The sequence below is a fragment of the Equus przewalskii genome, chromosome 18, assembly GCF_037783145.1.
Source record: "Equus przewalskii isolate Varuska chromosome 18, EquPr2, whole genome shotgun sequence".
Classification (NCBI taxonomy): Eukaryota; Metazoa; Chordata; class Mammalia; order Perissodactyla; family Equidae; genus Equus; species Equus przewalskii.
This window is the reverse complement of record NC_091848.1, coordinates 39,352,397-39,373,449: the sequence shown is the minus strand read 5'-3', so window position 1 is coordinate 39,373,449 and position 21,053 is coordinate 39,352,397. Positions and strand designations below refer to the sequence as shown.

At 38.9% G+C, this 21,053-nt stretch overlaps 1 protein-coding gene across 6 annotated transcripts in view; it reads right to left on the bottom strand.

Annotated features, from left to right (window-relative positions):
* Positions 1–21,053, bottom strand: part of GOLGB1 (golgin B1) — a 78,155-nt gene that overhangs the window by 9,429 nt on the left and 47,673 nt on the right. For 4 of the 6 annotated variants that reach the window (XM_070583788.1, XM_070583791.1, XM_070583790.1 and 1 more), the window contains 3 exons: positions 14,645–19,842; positions 11,613–13,524; positions 4,694–4,872 (listed from right to left, as the gene is read on the bottom strand). In XM_070583788.1, coding sequence (XP_070439889.1) covers positions 4,694–4,872; positions 11,613–13,524; positions 14,645–19,842 — 7,289 coding nt within the window. Of the gene's footprint in view, positions 1–4,693; positions 4,873–5,875; positions 5,923–11,612; positions 13,525–14,644; positions 19,843–21,053 lie in introns of all 6 variants that reach the window. The other 2 variants (XR_011529459.1, XR_011529460.1) reach the window with 2 other exon arrangements.

Genomic DNA, 21,053 nt, shown 5'->3' with positions numbered 1-21,053 from the left:
CCTGATTCCTTAATAGAATTCAGCCATAAAGGGCCTATGTCTCACTTATCCCTTAACTAAGAGGGCACAGGAACCAGAGCAGAATGTGCAAATCAGTAGCCACAAGTGGAAGAGAAGGGTTATGGTATAAATTGAGGCTTTCCTGATAAGCCAACCCCAAGACCAACAAAAGCTTGAACAAGATGTTGCAGCTTTTTCATGTCTGAAAAGCCCATTTCTCCCAAGTATTTCAAGAGCAAAAGAAAGGGAGTCTTGAAGATATTAAGCTAAAGAAGCTGTTCTCAAGTCAATGAATCAAATCTGTGTCCTCATTTTCTTCTTCCTTCTAAAAGCGAAGTAAAATGTCTTCCTTTCCTTCTCCTAATTTACTTGATACATAATTTTAAATTTTCTTCAAAATTGCTCAAATGTGAAAGGTAAAGAGAGAAAGGCTAAGAGAAAGGTGGAAAGGGAGAAAATGAGGGGAAAAAAAACACAATAAACCAGAAATGATTTCTTTCTCTCTCTTTTTCTCTTCCCCAGGGGTCAACTTTACAAGGAAAGTATCCTTTCGGAATGCCCTGTGAGGAAATTTAAATAGGAACAAGCAGCTGCAGAAAATAAGCCTTTAGGGCTTTGCAGCTCTTCTTATGTTTTCATCGGTAACTAGATACTTAAAATTTTTGTAGTTCCATGTGATCTGGAGATAATATGGAAGACATCAAGATGATGCTCCAATGTGGTCTCAATCACCTTTTGAGGGCCCTAAATCCAATGGTCAGCATTAATGTACATGTGGAGGAAGACAGACTGAGTCCGATCTCTTGATGATGAATTGAGACTCTAACAGAATAAAGCTAGGGCAGCTATTCCCTGAGGCGACAAAAAGAGGAGGTTGAAACAGAGCAGTTCATCTTTTCTCTTGAAGTTCAATTCCAGAAAGAAGAAATAGAAGAAATTTGTATTCACAGAGAGCAAAAATTGACAGTTTTTTACCTTCTCTGCCATCACCACCATTTGTTAAAAATGTGTTCCTGTATTATCTGGGGAAGCTGCCAACTCCATGGAATAAGTTTGACATATTTTCACTTACAAGAAAACCCATAAAGACGTTAAATATGAAAAATTTTTGGATGTAACTTTACTTCAAATTTAGTTTTGGACAAAATTTAAATCACCAAATTCTAAAAAGTGTTTTGCTCTATAAACTTTGCTTAAGGTTTATTTGAAATATCATGTCAAGACAGTGCACGTTATCTAGGATCTGTGAAGGAACAAATCTCCTGTAGAGCTCTCTAAGGGCTGTACCAATAATTATTTTACTCTATTGATATCTGTTATCATGGTAGCCCCACTGCAAGCTGGGTAGGAATCTAGACTCCACCTCGTATTCTCTGTATTCATTCCTTGTGGTTGTCCTGTAGCAACACGTGAGACAAAGCAGGTACTGCTTGATCAGCAGCACTTGCCAACATGGAAATTCTCCTTTTAGTACCAAACCTTGAAAGCTTTGGGTTTGATTTTATTAAAGTGGCATGCACCACCTAAACAGGAATAAAGTCCCAACAATGAGGTTGCAACAACAGGACCTGTTTTTATACACTTTTAAGTGTTTATTCTTTACTTTTTCTCTTTAGATCAAATTTGTTAGAAATAACTGAATTAAAAAACCAACCAGAATTAGTTCCCATCGTAAATTTTTCTGCTCCAATAGTACCATATAGTTATTTATCTTTAAAAGAAAAGGGCTTGGATGTCTGGATCCAGACAAGATGCAGTAGACGCATTTCTCCTTATTCCTCCCACTAAGTGTAGATAAAAACCCTGGGAATTATACATATATATGTATGTATATAGACAAATATAAGAAGTCTTAGAAAGACGGAGAGAAGGTGGAACAGCTAGGGACCCTAGGACTTAAGGAATGACATGGCAGTGAACTTGCTGGTTTGTCTTTTTAATTCTGTATATCCCAAACTGGGTGAAGGGGGATCCACCAACTTGAAAACACTAATGAGTGCCAAGAAAAGTTTGCTCTCTCTTGCCAAAGGACCAGGAAGGGGCAGCCTAGCAAGACAGAAATGTTAATGACAATAACCACCCTACTCCAGGCAAACACTGAAAAAATCACAGTCCCTCCCTACTCTCTTTAACAAAATCCTAGTGGACAGGCTAGACTTACATCCTTGCTGGAGGTAACTAGGTACATCTCACCCTCCCTGCTGGGTGGTAACAGGAGAGGCCAAGTGTGTACCCTGGACCATCACCACCAGTGATAAAGAGGTGCCTCTCTCTCACACCCCCCCCCCCCCACCACTGTCCTGTCAGTAGACACAACATGGAGGACATCCACCTCCATCCATAACAAAGTGTTCCTCCCTGTCACTGCAGAGGTAGTATCAGAAGAGACCAAGAGGGAAGTTTGGACTTCGGGCACTACCCAGTGGTAATGAAGTGCCCCTCCTCAACCACTCCTCCTGCAGTGTCAGTGTCAGTGGAGAGTGAGTGGGTAGCCTGTACTTTCACCATCGCCCAGTGATCATGAGGTGTTCCTCTCCATATCCCCCAGTGGTATCAGTGGAGGCCATATTTGGAGCCTGGACTTCTACTGTCATCTAACAGCATCAAGGCACCACTCTCCACTAACTGTGGTGTCAGTGGAGTCTAAGTGGGGAGCCTGGACTTTCATCTATTCCTAGCAGTATCAGGGCACTCCTTCCCCTAAGGGTATCAATGAAGGCTGAGTAAGGAGCCTGCTGGACTTCACCCTCCATCCGGCAGTAAAGCGGCAGCATTCCTCTTCCCCTGCTAGCGTGGTATCAGTGGAAGCCTACTAAAACAGAAGACTTAAATTAAGATTGAGAGTTTTAAAATCTCCAAAATGTTCAAGATACAACTGAAAATCACTAATCATACTAAGAACCAGGGAAATCACAACTTCAGAGAAAAGAAAATCAACAGATTACAATACCAAGATGACACAGATGTTGGAATTATATATATGGAATTATATATATATATAAAAAATTTATTTTTATTTTTTTTCTGAGGAAAATGAGCCCTGAGCTAACATCTGTGCCAATCTTCCTCTATTTTGTATGTGGAATACCTCCAAAGCATGGCTGATGAGTGGAGTAGGTCTGCACCGGGGATCCGAACCTGCAAACCTGGGCAGCCAAAGTGGAGCATGAGGAACCTTAATCATTCGGCCATGGGGCCAGCCCCTAGCTGTTTAAGAATTTTAAAGCAGTCATCATAGAAATGCTTCAACAAGCAATTACTAACAAACTGAAAACAAATGAAAATAGAGAAAGCCTCAGCAAAGAAATAGAAGGCATACAGAAGAACTAAATGGAAATTTTAGAACTGAAAAATACAATATCCAAAATAAAAAGCTACCTCAATGAGCTCAATAGCAGAATGGAGGTGATGAAGGAAAGAATCAGTGAACCTGAAGATAGAACAATAGAAACTACTGAATCTGAATAAAGAGAAAAACAATAAATTGGATTTCATCAAAATTAAAAAGACCTTGTTGAGAAGGATGAAAAGAGAAACTACAGACTGGGAAAAAATATTTGCAAGCCACATATCTGACAAAGAACTTGTATCTAGAATATATAAAGAATTCTGAAAATTCAACAGTAAAAAATGTAACAACTCAATTAGAAAATGGACAAAATACATAAACAAACATTTCATCCAAAAGGATTCAGGGATGTCAAATAAGCACATAAAAAAAGTTCAACATTATTAGCCATTATGAAATTATGACCATAAGAGGACAGATTACATACCTTTTAAAAACAACTAAAATATAGTTAGAATGTCAAATGCTGATGTGGACACAGCATTTGATAATTGAAACTTGATCACTCATATAATACTGGTAGGAATATAAAATGGTACAGTCATTCTGGAACATACTTTTGCAGTTTCTTAAAAAACTAAATATACACTTACCATATGACCAGCATCTGCACTCTTGTGCAATTATCTCAGAGAAATAAAACTTATTGTCCACAAAGAAACCTCACACAATGTTTACAGCAGCTTTATTTATAATAGCTAAAAATTAGAAACAATGCTCATGCCCTTCAACAGGTGAAGGTTAAAGCAGTACATTGATACCATGGATTACTATTTGTCAATAAAATGAATGAACTATTGATACATGCAATGATGCTGATGGATCTCAAGGGCATTATGATTTGTGATAAAGCTAATTTCAAAAGGTTACATACTATACGATTCCACTTAAAAAACACTCTCAGAATGACAAAATTATAGAGATGGAGAACACATTACTGGTTGCCAGAGGTTAGGGATGCAAGTGTGGGAGGGAGGGGAAGAATGTGACTATAACTAGTAGCACAAGGGATGTATCTGTGGTGGTGGAACAGGTGCATATCTTGATTGTGGTAGCAGTTACATGACTCTACACATATGATAAAGTTGTAAAGAACTATACACACACACATACTTGAGTGGGTGCAAAACTGCTGAAATCTGAATAAGGTCTTTGAATTGCACCAATGTCAATTTCCTGGTTTTGATATCGTACTACAGTTACATAAGATGTTACCCTTGGAAGAAACTGGGTGAAGGGTACGCAAGAGCTTTCTGTACTATTTTTGCAACTTCCTATAAATCTGTAATTATTTCATAATATAAAAGAAAAAAGAAAAAAGTTGAGAAGCAGGGATTATCATACCTGAGCTGATGTAGCTCATGCTGCCAGGAGAGATTTTCCTGCCTGAGCTCTTCTTGCATAATCTGAAATGTTTTTGTCTTATCTTGATACTCCTGAAGTTGAGCCTTCAATGGACGTAACTCAGTGATTTCTTGGTTAATCTGTAAGTATTGCTGCTGCAGGTTCTTCAATTCCTTCAGCTTTAACCAAAGGGAAAGTGAAAGGGTGATTCATCACATCTCATTCACCCAGCTCTAAGTCACCAGCAGCTTCCTACTGAGTCAGTCAGACAACACAACAGACCACCAGCACCTAACAGTCCTTTGACCTATCATTGCAGCATGAATCTCTAAAACAGTGAAATACAAGCAGCCAGGCTGGTGGGAATCATCCCAGAGCTGCCACCAAGGCTACAGGGCCTGATCATTCCTGCAACTTTTACCCCACTTTCCTGTCCCTGACGTCCTAAGTTTACTCTAAATCTACAACTCTGACATGGGATAGACTTAAGGGACCTACAGCTTCTTTGCGGGTGGTAACTCCTTAGAACAAGAAGTACAAAGATGGACCAGCTTTCTACTTAGCCATGTGCCTTAACTCTAGCTTAGCTGATGTTGATTATAAAGATGCAGTGATGCTCAGGCCCATTGGTCAAGAGCACTTAGGCTTTGGAGTCAGATGTCCTGTTCACATGGGTGTGTGACCCTATGCAACTTCCTCACACTCTCTAAGCCTATAAAATGAAGATAATTACAGTACCTCTCATAAGATTTTGAGAAATGAGAAAATTAATGTACTCCACACATAAAGTTACTGGTGATGATGATGATGATAATGATACAATGATGACGGACTTGCCTTTAATTAGCAAAAGTGCCTATCTACATTCCAGGTATATCTTTATTCCCAATACTCATTAAAAGCTTGGTAGTAAGAAATGATGTCAGGACATCTGGGCAAAGAGGGGGCCTTGAACACACATCTCTTGTTACCCCCTCTGGATATATCACTAAAGCTACAATAAAAGCATCATTTTTTAAGCATGAAACACAAGAACAGGAAGAACAAGAGAGGAGTCAGCAGCAACAAAATTAATTTTGGAAGCTGAAAAGCAGATACATACATGGTTAACAGACTTAACAGATCTTGGACAGCCAAATCTTAAGCTGGCAGTAGGGAAAGCCACGAACCAACAGAACTTACTCTGCAGAATCTTCAAAAGGCTCAGGAATTAACAGCATCAGGTACCTCTGGAAAAGATGATGATGGGGGTAGGAAGGGGGTGGTAGCTGAAATAAGCAGGATTAGATGAAAGCTGCTTAAGAAACAATTGCATTCCCTAAATACCCTCCTCAGCTCCACACTTTTTTGTTATCCTGACAGACAACTAGAGTTTTATTCTCTCGAGAAAGTAAAAGAAGTGTCTCTGGACTATGACGCTACAGGCACAGTTGAAGGTAAGGGTGCTGCTCTAAAACAAGGGTGATCAAGTGCATGTGTTTTCTGAATGCTTGAAGCCTTTCTCTTACTCAGCTTGGAGAGTGCTGGCACACAGGCCTTTACAGAAAGCCTTTACAGGCTTTTCCATGCAGAAAATGAGAAGTCTTCTCTAGAAAATCTGACCAGCCCAAGAGGAACTAAAGATACCAACGTGGAGGCTACCCACAAAAAGCTCAGCGAGATCACTCTGCAATGACACTCACAGTTGGTAAGCCCTATTCACAAGCTTTTTGGATCATACCCTTAAATATGAAGACTAAACCAAGGATTAACCCTCACCTGAAAAACAGCTAACATTAAGGCAGGGATGAAAAGAAACTAGAAGAAAACTAATTCAGAAGAGACTAGCAAGGGAAAGAATGTAATACACTCAAAGATTTAAGAGGGAATATTGGAAATTAGAAACATTATAGCAGAAATAAAAAACTAAAAAGAAAAACTCATTATGAGAAAGCTTCAAAGGACAAAACTATCACTACTAGTCTTGAAGAGATAAGATTCTATATCCGTGAGACAAGGGGAAAAAAAAATCCTTAGGAATTAGGAAGATGACAGCAAAAACAAAACCTCAATATAGGGTTCAAAAGATGAAGGTGCAAAGATCTTCCCAAAGTATAGCTAAAATAACGGAGAGGGTAAGAAAATTATAGAACCAATCCAGAAAGTTCTACATTTAAATAACAGGATTTTCAGAAAAAAAAGACAACAGAGAAAAAGGATAGGGGAAATGGTAATATATAATTCAAAAGAATTTCCCAAAATTGATGAGTATGACTTCTTAGATTCAAAGAATTAGACAGAATGATGAATGAAAATACACTCACACCAAAGTACATTATCATGAAATTTCAGGACACACAGGACCAAAAGATTCTACAAAGTTTGAGAGAGAGAGAGAAACAGATCACATACAAAGGATCAGGAATCAGAATAACTTTAGGCTCCTGAACCGCAATGTAAACTAAGGGGCAACAGACCAATGTCTTCACATTTCTGAGGGGAAATTATCTTCAGCCTAGAATTCTATACCCACCCAAATTACCTGTCAAGTATAAGAGATGAAAAGACATTTTCAATAAATTTACCTCCCCTGTTATCTCTTCTTAGGGAACTCCTGAATGATTTATTCTAACAGAATGATGGCACAAAACCAAGACGAGGAAGACATGGAATACGAGAAACAGGAGATCTAATACAGGAGAGAAGTAAAGGGGGATATTCAAGGATGAAAACTGTGTCCCAGGAGTATAGGACAACTAGTTCACATAAAAGCAGGAAAGAGACTCCAGGAAACTTTTCTTCATAAAGACAAAATTGATAGGAATTAACATCTTGAGAGGAGATGTGGATAAATGGCAATAAATCTGGGGTGAAATTACATTGATAAGTACAAAGAAAACTAAGTAACAAAAACATAATTATTAACTCTAGGAAAAACAAAGATGTTGAAGAAAATAAACACATCTCAGCTCCAATAGCATTTATAGTCATAAAAATGTAAACACTGAATATTAATTTAACTAAAATTAAAAATAACACCAGGAGAATGGGGAAGGGGCTGTATATTGATGAATGTGCATATGTACTATGGAAGCAAAGAGAACTAAACCCTGTTAGCACAAAAGAAAGTCAGCAGCTAATGCAAAGAATGAAAAGCCGAGATGCACTCTGACCATGATATTTAGATAGTGAGGAAACATCAAAATAATAAATTAAAAGGGTTGAAAGCAAATTGCCTCAGGAAAAGGAGAAACAGGGTTGGGGGTGCTACTGTTTGTTTTTCTCATCAAACATTGTAGAATTTAGTGACTCACTAAATATGTGTATAACTTTATTTTTTAACTAAAAACATATTTTTGTTTTGTTTCAAAGCAAAAATACATTCTTCATGCAATCCACTCACTCCTCTAATCTAGATACTGTAAATATAATGCTTGGAACAGACCGGATCATCAGAAAGCTGTGTGTCTGGGACTGCATTTTAGCCACTTGTAGAGGTACCTTTAGTGAATTGTACAGAATTCTTTGGCTATGCACTTACATCAAGGGACAGCTAAATAAAAATCCCATGAAACTATTATATTTACTGTAGAGAAGTAAAGGATGTTTCACTTCATAATGTCCTCTCTATGGAAACACGGAAGAAATTTCTTGCAGGCCTCAATACTTAAATAACAACTATTCCTATCTTGAACAAGTTTTCCTTTCTTCCTTTTTCCTAAAATATGGACATTGTAATTCATGCACTTGGTTTTTTTGTTTCCTATTTCTGATGGCTGCCAGAAAGCTCAGAGCAAAATTAGTGGCCCACCTTTCTAACAGAATATTGTGACATCTCCTTAGGATACTAAACTTACTCCTGGTTTAATCTTCTTCTCTCCTATCCTCATTTTCTCTTCCTTCCCAGTTCCTTGTATTAGATTATCTTGAAAAACTGTTCATACCTTTATATGCTACCTCAAGTCATTTTCAGAATGAAGTGAGTATAGATGAATATGGGCACCTCTAGAGATCTGCTCTCCACCCTTACGTAGGAATTGTCTAAGTGCTTCATTTGATTATGAGAAAGTCCTAAGGGAGTCTGGACAGATGTGAAAACTCCAGAATGTTTTCACAGTTGTTTGTTATACCCTAGTAGAATTCCCTGGGCTAATTACCTGCCACTTGGACCCTGAGATTTTATATGGGAAAGTTCCCCTTGACTAATTAAGTAAAGAAGAGAACCAAAGTAACCTAAGTCCCTTTTAGACCTAAATCATCTCTGGGGTGGTCCTGAGGGAAAGAGCGTGCTGTAGGCAGAGGTGATAAATGGTTGGTCTATGCTGAATGTTTACACTGACAGTGGTTGAAATAAAATATATTTATTGTACACACAGCCAGTGACTGAGAGACTAGAAACTTCAATGCCCATGAGACAGACTGAAAACAAAATATGTGGAAAAGAAGAGTTGATGGACAGTCAACAATCCATTCAGAAAGTATGCAGAAGGCCTCAGCAGACTGCAGCAGACCACGTATGCGGTATCACTGAGTCAGACTGTCAGGCCCTCAAGTGATTTATAACCCTGCCTAGGCTTTACGATTCCTTCATGGCAGAGGTAACAGCCTCAGGCTCAAAAGTTCCCATAACTCCCCTATGTGACAGTATTATAAAAGGGAGAAAATAGCGTTCTCAGTAACAACCACAAATATAGAGAATGACCACCAATTGCTGATTACCTACCATATGATTAATTACCCTGATGCTAAAAACCATGGGAAATACAAACAAGTACGAGACATGACACTTACTTCCCAGGAGCTTGCAACCTAATTGGGGAAATAAAAAATAAGTGTACAGAAATTAAACACACAGACACATATGCGCGTGCACACACCCCAACAAACAGAAGGTAACAGACAATCAAGTGATCTGGAAATGTAACCAGAGGATTTGAGCTCTGGGGTGACCTCTATAGATTGGGAAATATTTGCCCAAAAAATGAAAATTGGGAGGACATTTTGGTTGAGAGGATGGTACTGCAGATAAGTAGGAGGTACTAGATATGACTATCCCATATTGAGTAGATCAGTTTGGCTGGAATGAAGATGATGAGCAGGAGACAATAAAAGGGAAGGCTGGAAAGAAGGTAAGGACAAATTATAGTCTTAACTGCCAGACTAAGAGGTTTGAATTGGCTTAGGAGCCTATTCTAGAGATAGTACAACTTTTAAAGGTTTTTGAATCGTGCAGTAATAAGAAAGAGGAGTTTCAGAAAGATTTATTCAGCAACAAGATATAAAACGTACTGGAGAGGTGACAAACTGGAGCAGCAATATTAAAACCGTTTAAGGGTAAGGTGTTCAGAAATTACCCTACCTAAGATATTGATGATGGAAAAAAAAAGATATTTGAGGCACGTTGTGAATAAAGAAATGGTAGACTTTGGCAATTAAATGAAATAAAATCATAGCCTTATGGAACAGACGAACATTACCATGAATTAGACAAACATGGAAATAAAAAAATGCTGGCTTGACTTGTAAATATCCAGCAAACAAAAATGTGAAATCGGGGTTGAGATATACAAAGTTTAGTCCCTAGTGTTTACAATAGATAAGAATAGTAAAGCAATTCACTGAAAGAAACATAGTTAATTCAGAATCTATCCTAACAGCTTCCATGAAAAAGATCTTCACTTAGAAGATAATCAACACCTGGGTGCTATAAATTACTGTTTTGAGGTATATACTATCCTGATGAAAACTTTACATTTGCATTCTGAAAGCAATGACAAAAGGTAGGTTCCTAGGACAAAGTCAGATGAACTCAAACTATTTAAAAAATATAACACAAATATGCATAAATTCTATTGACATCAAAACCACAGCTGAAAAGGGGGCTTTGTTAGATTAAAAGAGGGAAAAGATCTGTGTATAAATATTGGATGTTAAGAGTAACACGAAAGCACACATCACCTACAAAGAAAAAGAAAAATTTGCACAAAGACTTTATTGCTAGGGGAAATGATCTTTTTACTAGGGCTAATCTTAAAAACTAGAATTTTCATATTCTGGGCACAGGGTCTCTTTTAAAAATGGAAAATCCAGCCTTTTAAAGCTCAATTTATTTCCTATTTGGCCTAAGTACGTGGCCTTGACAGAGTTAAGAGACTGTCATGAAAGTGAAGATAGGAATGTCACAAAGTAGAATCCCCTGACAACCAGGCTGGGCTCATAGAGTTCCAGTTTTTGCCTCTAAATCTTGATGACCTGAAAGTTCAGAACAAAAGACCTAGATTAAACTACTGGACCTTACAAAAAGCAGCAAAAGTTTAGCATTAGAGATTCCTCCTTATCTTTCTCTCAGATTGAAAAAAAAGTTGAGTAGGAAGCGGGTAAATGATTCAGTCTGCAAATAAAACTTTACTAAATAGTCATTTAGACTTACTTAAATTAGCCCCTTTTGCATTTAACTTTTTTTTGACAAATCAGGGTTGAATTATACATAAGTATGAGACAAGCTGAGTCCTCCCTACCCTTAATTCTACCAGATGATCTGTTGTTGAACTGTCACTTTAAAAAGGCACTGAGTGATCCCTATATCTTTGTTCAATTAAACTATGACAAATTCTGGAAACATTTACGTGTGTGTGTATAAAATACATAAAACAGCTCTCCATCTCTTGGTCCTTTTATAACCAATGGAGAGTTTTGTGCAAAGGAAATTTGTAGTTTTTAAAAAAATGGTAATGACAGATTTAAAGAAATTTAAGTAATGTTTCTGTTTCTCTAAGACCAAACAGAACCTGTGGGATGAATAATATGGTCCTGGAGTGTGCAGATAAGACGTATAAGAATTTGTTTATCCTTTTCTATTTTCCATAGAAATGAAAATCAATTTTAAAAAAGGTTCAAAAACTCTCACATGAAGATCAGAAAGAGAAAATGAGACACTCACTAGTCGGTCTCTGTCATTTTGGAGTGACGACATGGCTTTTTTTAAACTCTGTACTTCAGCTGGGCTGGTTGCAGGCTGGGCTGCAGATCTCTGCTTCCCTTCCTCTGACTTGCGGAATTTCTCCAGTTCATTCAACAGGTGATCTCTCTCGTTCTGTAGACTGGCCATAGCCTTGGAAAAGGACTGCACTTGGTTGTAAGAATCTTCTAGTTGTGAGGACAAGTGAAGCAGTTGCTCATCTTTGGATAGAAGCTGTTGGTTAAGTTTCTCAAGGTGAGGCAGGCTATTATCCTCAGTGGAGTTCACTGGAAATGCAGCAGTAGAAACAAGAGCATCTCTCTCTCTGCTTAAGAGGCTTTGTTCTCTCAGCTGTGCCAGCTCCCTCAGACTGGCATCATATTTCCTCTTCAGTTCATCAAGCTCCTCGTTAGCATGGTCTCTACTATTTTGTAGGGAACTCATAGACCTTCCAAAAGATTGGATTTGTGCCGTGAGATCTTTATTTTCTTTGGTGACCATGAGTAACTTCTGCTCCATCTCCACCAGATCTCTTGCTAGCTCCGCCACCCTCTCTTCTGCTGTTTCGGTTTCATTTCGCATTATCCCTGCATCATGATGAAGATGCTTTAATTCTTTCTTCAGTTTATCTTCAATTTCACCCACCTTCTTGGAAGCTTCCTTCTGAACACGAACCAAGTCCTCTTCCAGTTCTGTAATCCTCTTCTGAGAGGAGGAAAGGGTAGTATTTAACCTCTGTACCTCTTCTTCTTTTGCTTTTAATTGGGCTTGAAATACTCCTAAGGTACCTTCTTCTTGCAAGGCTGTCAACTGTTTCTTTAGTTGGGATAGAGATGCTTTCAAGCTCTCAGTCTCTTTAGATAACCCTTGTCTCTCCTCCTGTAGGGCAACAGAGGCCCTCTGCAGATCCTCCTTCGCTTCCTCAGACTCCTTCAGCTTTTCTTCTAATTTAGCACATTCACTTTTCAGCTCCTTATTCTGCTGAAGTTGAGCTTCAAGGAGTTGCTTTTGCTGATAGTCCTTTCTTGCTATCACTTGGTTCAGGTCTTCTCTATACTGGATCAGTTCTGCATCTAGCTTGGCATTCTCAGAATTGAGATCATCCATATGACTTCTCAAGCATCGAATTTCTTCCTTAAGCTTATTATTCTCAGTAGCAGCATCTTGGATGAGTTGGTCTTTTTCCAAGATTACAGAGAGATGTCGCTCTTCCAGCTGTTGGTAGTCACCTACTATGCGGTCTCGGTCATCCTGGAGAGAAGACATGGATTTAACAAAGGAGTTCAACTGAGCCTTCTGCTGCATGTTTTCCCTTTTGATGGTTTTCAGTGTTTCCATAAGCTGATTAGTTTTGTCAACGGCTTTTTTGTTCTCCTCTTCCAAGACAATATTCTCCTCTTCCTCCTGGGACAGCAGATTTTCCAATTCTTTAATTTGTTTATCATGTTGCTGATGCAGTTCAGCAACAGCTACTTGGATTGCCTGTTCTTTGGCAGAAAGCAGGCTTATAATCTTCTGCTCTTTCAAGTTTATTTCTTCATGTAGCCTACCGGTCAGTTGTCTGGAGGCCTGAAGATCAGTCTCTAGCTGTTCATAACTGAACTTATGATTTTGGATATCAGCCTCTTGCTGCTTTATGATCCCTTCCAAATTTTCTTTATTTTCCTTACATTTTTCTAAAGAGTTATTTAAATCAATCGACTGGTCTCTGAGAATCTTCAGTTCTGATTCCAACTTAGCCAATTCATTTTGAGAATTGTGGTACAGAAGTCGAGTCTCTTCTAGCTGGGACAAAAGTTCTTCGTTTTCTCCCTTTAGAGTATCACACACCTTCTGTTGAAGCTGGACCTCTGTCTGGGCCTTGGACTCCCAAATATGCTTGTCATGTTCAAGCCTAGAAGAAAAGGAGAGATGGTCATTAATTACAAATTTCAAGGAAAAAATACTTGATGCTTAAGGAACACATAATACAACATGTACTCAGATCTACAAAATAATCAATATTCATAATTGAAAATATTCATCTTTATAATGAAGAGATGTTAACGGGGCCAGCCTGGTGGCGTAGCAGTTATGTCTACCTGCTGCGCTTTGGCGGCCCGGGGTTCACTGGTTCGGATCCCGGGTGCGGACCTGCACACCGCTTATCAAGCCACGCTCTGGCAGGTGTCCCACATATGAAGTGGAGGAAGATGGGCACAGGTGTTAGCTCAGGGCCAATTTTCCCCTCAGCAAAAAGGAGGATTGGCGGCAGATGTCAGCTCAGGGTTAACCTTTCTCAAAAGAAAAAAAAAAGCTATTAATTCTATGGAATGCTCTGTATTAAAGATACAGAGCCTAAGGATTCATATATTTAAATCACAAACTCCAAAGTATGTTGCTTATCTTAGTGACGTGGCTTTGGACACTCTAAAAAGTAATACTTTCCCCTATTTTGGTTTACTCTGCTCTAGACAAGCTAATGTCTGGCCCCTTAAAGGAATAATCTTGGTATAAGAGACAATGAGGAAGCCTGTCTCAGAACACAAGGATTCCATTAAAAGTGGAGGAGTAAAAACTGTGGGGGATATTGTAAGTTCTTGAGCTTGAAAAGTGGCATAAAATTGGAGTTTGGAACTCTAACAGGCATATGCAGTATGAAATGATGGGGAATAGAAAAGAGGAGATCAATTAGGAGGCAAAGGCAATAATTTGGGAGTCCTGTGGTAAAAATCCAGACAAGGGTAATGGAAATGAAAATGAAAAGGGAGAAATCTAAGCGATCTGTCAAAAGAAAGATGGGAAGAGAAGCAGACATGAAATTTCCATGTTAATACAAGTTTTAGCAGAAAGTAATTTGCAAAAAAAAAAAAGAGAGAGAGAGAGAGTCAGAAGTGAGAGAAAATAAATCTTCTAGGGGAATTTAAGCCAAAATTAGTCCCACAATATTAAAGGGAATAGAAATAGTTTAAATAGAGACTTTCTTTGCCTTCAATTACCTTCAGAAGAGCAAAAAAAAGTTATTATTCATTTACCTGGAAATGTTGATCTTCAATTCCTCCATATGGATGGACGTCTGCCTAAGCTGATCCTTGAGAACACTGCAATTCTCGTCTTTGAGTCTAATTTCTTCTTCTTTGGTTTGAATAGCATCACTGAACTTCTTCTCCCATTTCTTGGCTTCATCTATCACCCTGTCCCGATCATCTTGGAGGGAAGACATGCTCTTAGTGAAAGCTGCAAGCTGGGCCACAGTACTATCCAAATTCTCCTGAAGTTGTTTAACTTCCTTGTCTTTCTTGTTCAAAGTAATCTGAACCTCTCCAAACGTCTCTTCTAAGTGGACTTTTTCTCTACGCAAAGCATCCAGTTTCTCTTGCATATTCTTCTTCTCTTTCAGGTGTTTCTCTTCTACCTGCTCCAGTCTTCGCTCAAGATCTTCATCCTTTTGTTTCATCTGGCTTTTAACCGATTCTTTATTTGACTGAAGTTCCTTCTTCAACTTGAGATTGTCTGCCAGGACCCTTGCTGCTTCACTTTGAGTGTCATCTAGCACTACTTTGAAGCTAGCTAATTCGGTTTCGGCCCTCTTGCGGTTTTCATTGGCTTGAGCCAGACTTTCTTTGGTTATTTCCAAATCTTTTTGGGACTCAGTCTGAACAAATTCGAGGGCCTTAACAGTTCTCTCCAGGGCACTAATTTTCTCTTGGTACCTGATGCAGTCCTTCTGCAGCTGCTTTACTTCCTGCTGCTTCTCTTTTAACAGCTCCTGAAGTTCCTTTGCGTGGCTCTTAGTGCCGGGTCCTTTCTGAGCACCTTGTATTTTCTCCAAATATTCCTTTCGTATTTCTGACTCCACCTTTGTTTTCTCCTTGACTAACTGCTGCTTTTCTTCTTCCAACTCACTCACACACTTTTTAAGGTTCTGCATTTCAGATTCTAGCAGCTCATTTTTCATTTGGGCATCTGTAACATCCTGATAATAATTCCCAATGCTTCCATTAAGTTCTGCTAATTGATTCATAAGCCTCTCTTCCAAATCATCTTTCTCTTCTTCTGCTGTCTCCTTTAGTTTGGTAACTCTGGCAAGTTCTTCTTGGGTTTGCTGATTTAACAGGTTTATTTTGGTTACTTCTTCCTGAAGCATTTTTAGTTCGCCATCCTTTGCTGATATTTGACTCAGTAAAGTGTTTCTCTCATTTTCTAAAGTCTGGCCAAATTCCTTTTCTTTCTGCTTCTCCTCCTCTAATTCAGCAATTCTTTCTTTGAGCTGATCAATCTGCAGCAGGTAGTTATTAATTTCATCACGTGAGCTGACATTCGCACTTATGTCAGGCTTGGCACTGTTCTCTGATTGAATAGATTCTGAATATTCAGGCCTTGTGCTCATACTTGGAAAGTCTTGCTCATTAGCCTCACCTGGGACAGTTTGTGTCGCCTCTTCAATGACATCCATTTGGTTATTATGTTTCTCAGTGGCCTCTAGGCTAGCTTGTTTAGATATGTTACCTTCTATCTGATGCTTTAAACCTTGAACCTCTTCACTTAGAGAGTCCTTCTCAATCATTAAAGCCTCAAAATCCTTAGAAAGGGTTTTATACTCTGTTTTGACCCTTTCCAGTTCCTCCTTCATGCTGGAATTGGAAGAAAGAAGCTCTTCCATACAGTCTTTAGACGCACCTCCTGCAGGATGTACTTCTGCTCTAAGCCGGTCATTCTCTTCTTCCAACTCTAGGATTTTCTGCTGTTTAGATTTAGCAAACTTTCTCATCTTTTCTTTCATTTCCTCCATTTCCTGTTCAGCTTCCTGCAACTGCTTTTCTGTCTCTTTTTTGTTTGCTTCTATGCTTCTTAACTTGCCATATAGTTCTTGCTTCTCTTGCCTCACAGTTTCCACTACATGCTGAATCCTCTCTGCCTCATTACTGACATTCTCATAGGACTGCAGGAGAATTTCATATTCTTTCTGCAACTCTTTGTGTTTCTCTTGCCACTCAGTGCTTTCTGCAATCTTAGAACATTTCAAAGATTCAATTTCCTTCACTAAGTTGTCCTTGTCTTTAGTAAGACCCTCCAGAGCTAACTTCAGACTTTCACAAGAGCCACTGAGACTCTGATTCTCCATTAAAGATCTGTCCATTTCTGCAATGAGTTTGTCTCTTTCTTCCTGAAGAAGAGTTAACTTTCCTAAGAGTATATCTTTTTCTTTATTTTGAGCAGAAACTTGGCTTTCCACATCTGCCAGAGACTTGGTGAGATGTTCAATGGTATCTCTAGCCAAAGACAACTCCTCTTGGAGACCTTTGTTTTCTTTTAGTGCCTCTTTTCGGGAAATAAGGGCAGCTTGCAGTTTCCTCTGTATTTGCTGCTTTGCTTTACTTTCTTCGCTAGTCTCTTCTGGTTTTTGCTTCATTTCACAAAGTTCCACCTGCATCTGCTTTATCTTCTCATCATGTTCTTTGGCTTGCATTTCCAGCTGTGTATGCAGAGCCTTAATTAAATCCTCTTGTTCTATTATCTCTGTCTGCACTTTAGTAAGGGCTTTTTCCTTCTCGCTAAGCTGTCCAGAAACGTATCCAATTTCTTCTTCCTTTTTGCCTATGAGTTTTTGCAATTCATCTAGTTCAGGCTGTAATTTTCTTAAATGTTCTAATCCAGCAATTTCTAGTTGACAGCTTTCCAGTTTCTGCCTCAGGCTCTCTGCGTGGGCTTCAGCTTCATGGGATGCTGCCCTCAGACTTTGGATTTCTAAATCCTGTTTACTTCTCTGCTCTTGTAACTGAAACACCTCTTCTGATTTTTTAGTAAGCTCACTTGTTGCAGAACTAAGCTTCAATTCTAAATCCTCTTTCTCAGCCTCTGTTTCTTGCAGCTGGGTCTTAATCTGGGCAATAGAAGTCTTGCCCTGCAGAGCACTTGCATCTTCAGGTTGAGAAGACCAGTCTGGGCACAAGTCAGATTTTGAAACAGGTTGAGCAAGTTGCTGCTCTGTGGCCTTGAATAAAGGTTCTTCTAAACCTTGAGTGGGAGAGCCTGGTTCCTGCTGGTCAGTGCCCGGGAGTTTTCTGTCTACAGACTCCCTTATTTGAATCTGGAGTTGCCTTAGCTGGTCTCCAATGTTCTCGTTTTCCTTGCTTTGCTCATCAAACTGTTCTTGCAAGCGATTATAGTCATCTTTCTGTTGCTTTAGCTCCTCCCTAAGATGTCTTTCTTTCTCTTGTGCCTTTTTTAGAACCACCTTGCGAGAGGTTAACACTTCCTGTAGCTTCTTCTGAAGTTGCTCCTTTTCTTTTTCAAGGTCCAATATCTTTTCTTCCAGTTGTGGTTTCCAGTGTTCTCCACCGCCTGCAGTAGGTGGACTGATTGCCACTGTTTCTTTTACAGGTGCTGCTGATTCTCCATCACCAGCATCCTTGTTATTTGTGGTTAACTTTTGGATAATTGCTTGGTTTTCAATGATTTCTGCTTGGAGCAAATCTATTTGGTTTGTCTTCTCTTGCAGGTTCTGATTCATCTGCTTGACCACAGCCTGTAACTGTTCTTCAGCTGCTGCCTTTTCTTCCAAATCCTTCCTCACGTGTTCCAGTTCCACTTCTTTCTCAGATATTGTTTGTTTTAAAGACATTTCTATTTCTTGGCACCTAGAAGTCACACATTTCTCTGAGTCTTCTTTGCTTTCTTTATCTTCCTCCATTTCCCCCCTCTCACTCTCATTGAGCGAGATCTCTTTCCTAGATTCATCTTTTACTTTGGCCAACTCCTCTTCTAATCTACTAACTCGCTGTAGAAGTTCCTTTCTGTTAATAAGAGCTGCCTGGAGCTTTCGCTTTCTCTGCTCACTTTCTTTCTTTACAACATCCAATTCATGCTGAAGTTCTTCTTTACTTATTAGCCCTGCTGAGCTCAACTCATCATAATTCTCTTTAAGGTCAGAAACAACTTCTTTGTCTTCTTCCACTTGCTCTTTTTTTGCTTCTTCAGCTCTGGATAATAAATTCAGCTGTTCTTTAAGAGTCTTAATTTCAACTCCAAGAGAAAACTTCTCTTCATTAAGCTGAACCATTTTCTCAGTCATACTAAAGCTGATTTCTGTCACTTGCTGATCCTTCTCCTCAATGGTTTGTTGAAGAGTTTCCATATCTCTCTTTTTCTCTAGTAAGAGTTGATCCATTTTTGCTATTTCAAGTTCCTTCTGTGAAAGAGCCTGTGAAAGCTCTTCCATCTTATTGGAGATGTCCCTCACACGTTCTGTCCCCTCAAGCACCTCACTTTCCTTTGTCTGCAGCTGGCTTTGCAGGCTTTTTATCAGTGTACTCTGCTCAGAAAACTGAAGATGTACATCATCCAGTTCATTCTGTAGAACTTCAATTTTCACATCTTTAGATTTGGCTTCTATGCTGAGACTGTGGATCTGTTCAGTGAGCAAGCTGTGATGAGCAGTCTGACTTTCATAGTCAAGTCTCCTTTGCCTTTCTGCTTCTGCAAGGTTCACTTCCAGCTGTTGTACCTGAGCCCTCAGTTCTGTTATTACACTAAGCTCCTTCACCTGCAAAAGAAGCTGGTCTCTTTCTTCAGACAAAGCAGCAAATGCACTGTGGGTGTTTTCAGCATTTTTCTTAAACTCTTCAATCAACTGGGTTAGGTTGTTTATTTCCTTAGCTTTGTCATCTAAATTTTTCTCATAGGTTTCTTCTGCTTTATGAAAGCTTATCTCAAGCTCCAAAATTTGACTTTTTAGTCTTTCTAATTCATCCTGGTGACACTGACAAATCTCTGGTACAGCAGGAGTGAGGTTATCAACCTCATCCTGCTTTGTTGATTTTGATTCCATTCCACTGTCATTTAGAGATATTTCCTCAGATGTTCTATGTTCATGTGTAGTGCTCATCTGCTCTTCTCTTTCAATTGCTGGTAGCCTGCCCTCTTCTTTTGGCACTGGGGGCAAATGCTGGCCTGTATCTTCAGGCAATTCTGTCATTCTAACTGGAGATATTCCTCCACTCTCTCTCTGCTTCATTTCTTTCCGGTCAAGGACCTCAGTGTCCCCCTCTGCCCTTTTGCCCTGGAGCTGCAACTTAAGAAATGCAATCTCCTCTTGAGCTTCTTTCATTTCCAGCAATAAAACTGATAGTTCTTTATGTTTCTGAGAAAATGTGTTCTCTGGAACATCTTGTCCACTTTCCTCGGCAGAAGAGCTGCTCTTGTTGAGCCTGGTAATATCAACCATGCTGATCTATTTTTTAAAAAAGAAAGAAAAGCCTCAATCAAATGTTTTTTAAGAAACAGCCTAACTGAAATCTGGTATTTTGCGCATTTTCCCAAACCTGAAATTTTTCAGTCCAAACCTACTTCCTACCATAAAACTGCCAAATACTTTTAAAATCAGTTTTCATTTTCTCAAATTGGACCTTTAAGGGTACCGTGTCAATCCTGCGCTGAGGTCAAGCCAAATTCATAAGACCTAAGGAAACATGCAACTCATTTTCTAGACATTCCTTATTTGGGAAACTTTCTTCTTAAGATTAAAACTTCTACTTGTTTCTCCTAAGAGCTGCTTAAAAATAAAAAGAGAAGCACGAAATGAATTAAATTTTTGTTTTATCCCATACCAAAGAAGAAGTTACAGGATTCCTTTTCCTAAACTATCCATTGAAATGAGAAATATTTGACAAGATAGCCAATAACAGACAAGTAGATTATCAAACAAGTAGACTGAGATAAATTACCAGGATCAAATAATTAAAAAGGAGTTCTGCTGGGGCTTGGGTATGAAATTATGGACTTTGACAAAATAATTACCAAGTTATTAATTATTACAAAGATTACTGTGTTAGACTGTTCAATCCATAAAAATTCTTTCTCTAGTTGTTTTCCTGTGAAATGAAATCAGTGACTCTCATAGTAAATTTAACTAGTATCATATTAAATGAGTTTGGGGGCAGCGTACACAATAAAATCTCTACCTTTGCCGTCAGCACCTTTTTTTCCCCCAGAAAAAAATTTCAACTTGATAGGAGAAAAAAAATTCCATAGGATTGTCAAATAATGTAGTGGCCATGAGGACAAGCTCTGAGTTCGACTACCTGTGTCCACATCTTAGCTCTGTCATTACTAGCAGAAGCTGGCACATAGTAAGTACTCAATGAATATTAGCTATTATCTTGGTATCATTCTCAGCCACTGAATAAGAAAAAAACACTATTTTAGAATTATTTATTATTTTAAGAAAAGTTATCTCATCATATTTCATAAGTATTATTTTTTTGTTTTTTGCTGAGGAAGATTAGCCCTGAACTAACATCTGTGCCAATCTTTCTCCACTTTATATGTGGGTCACTGCCATAGCATGGCTGACAAGTGGTGTAGGTCCATGCCTGGAATCCAGAATTGCAAACCTGGACCACAAAAGCAGAGCACACCAAACTTAACCACCACGCCATGGGG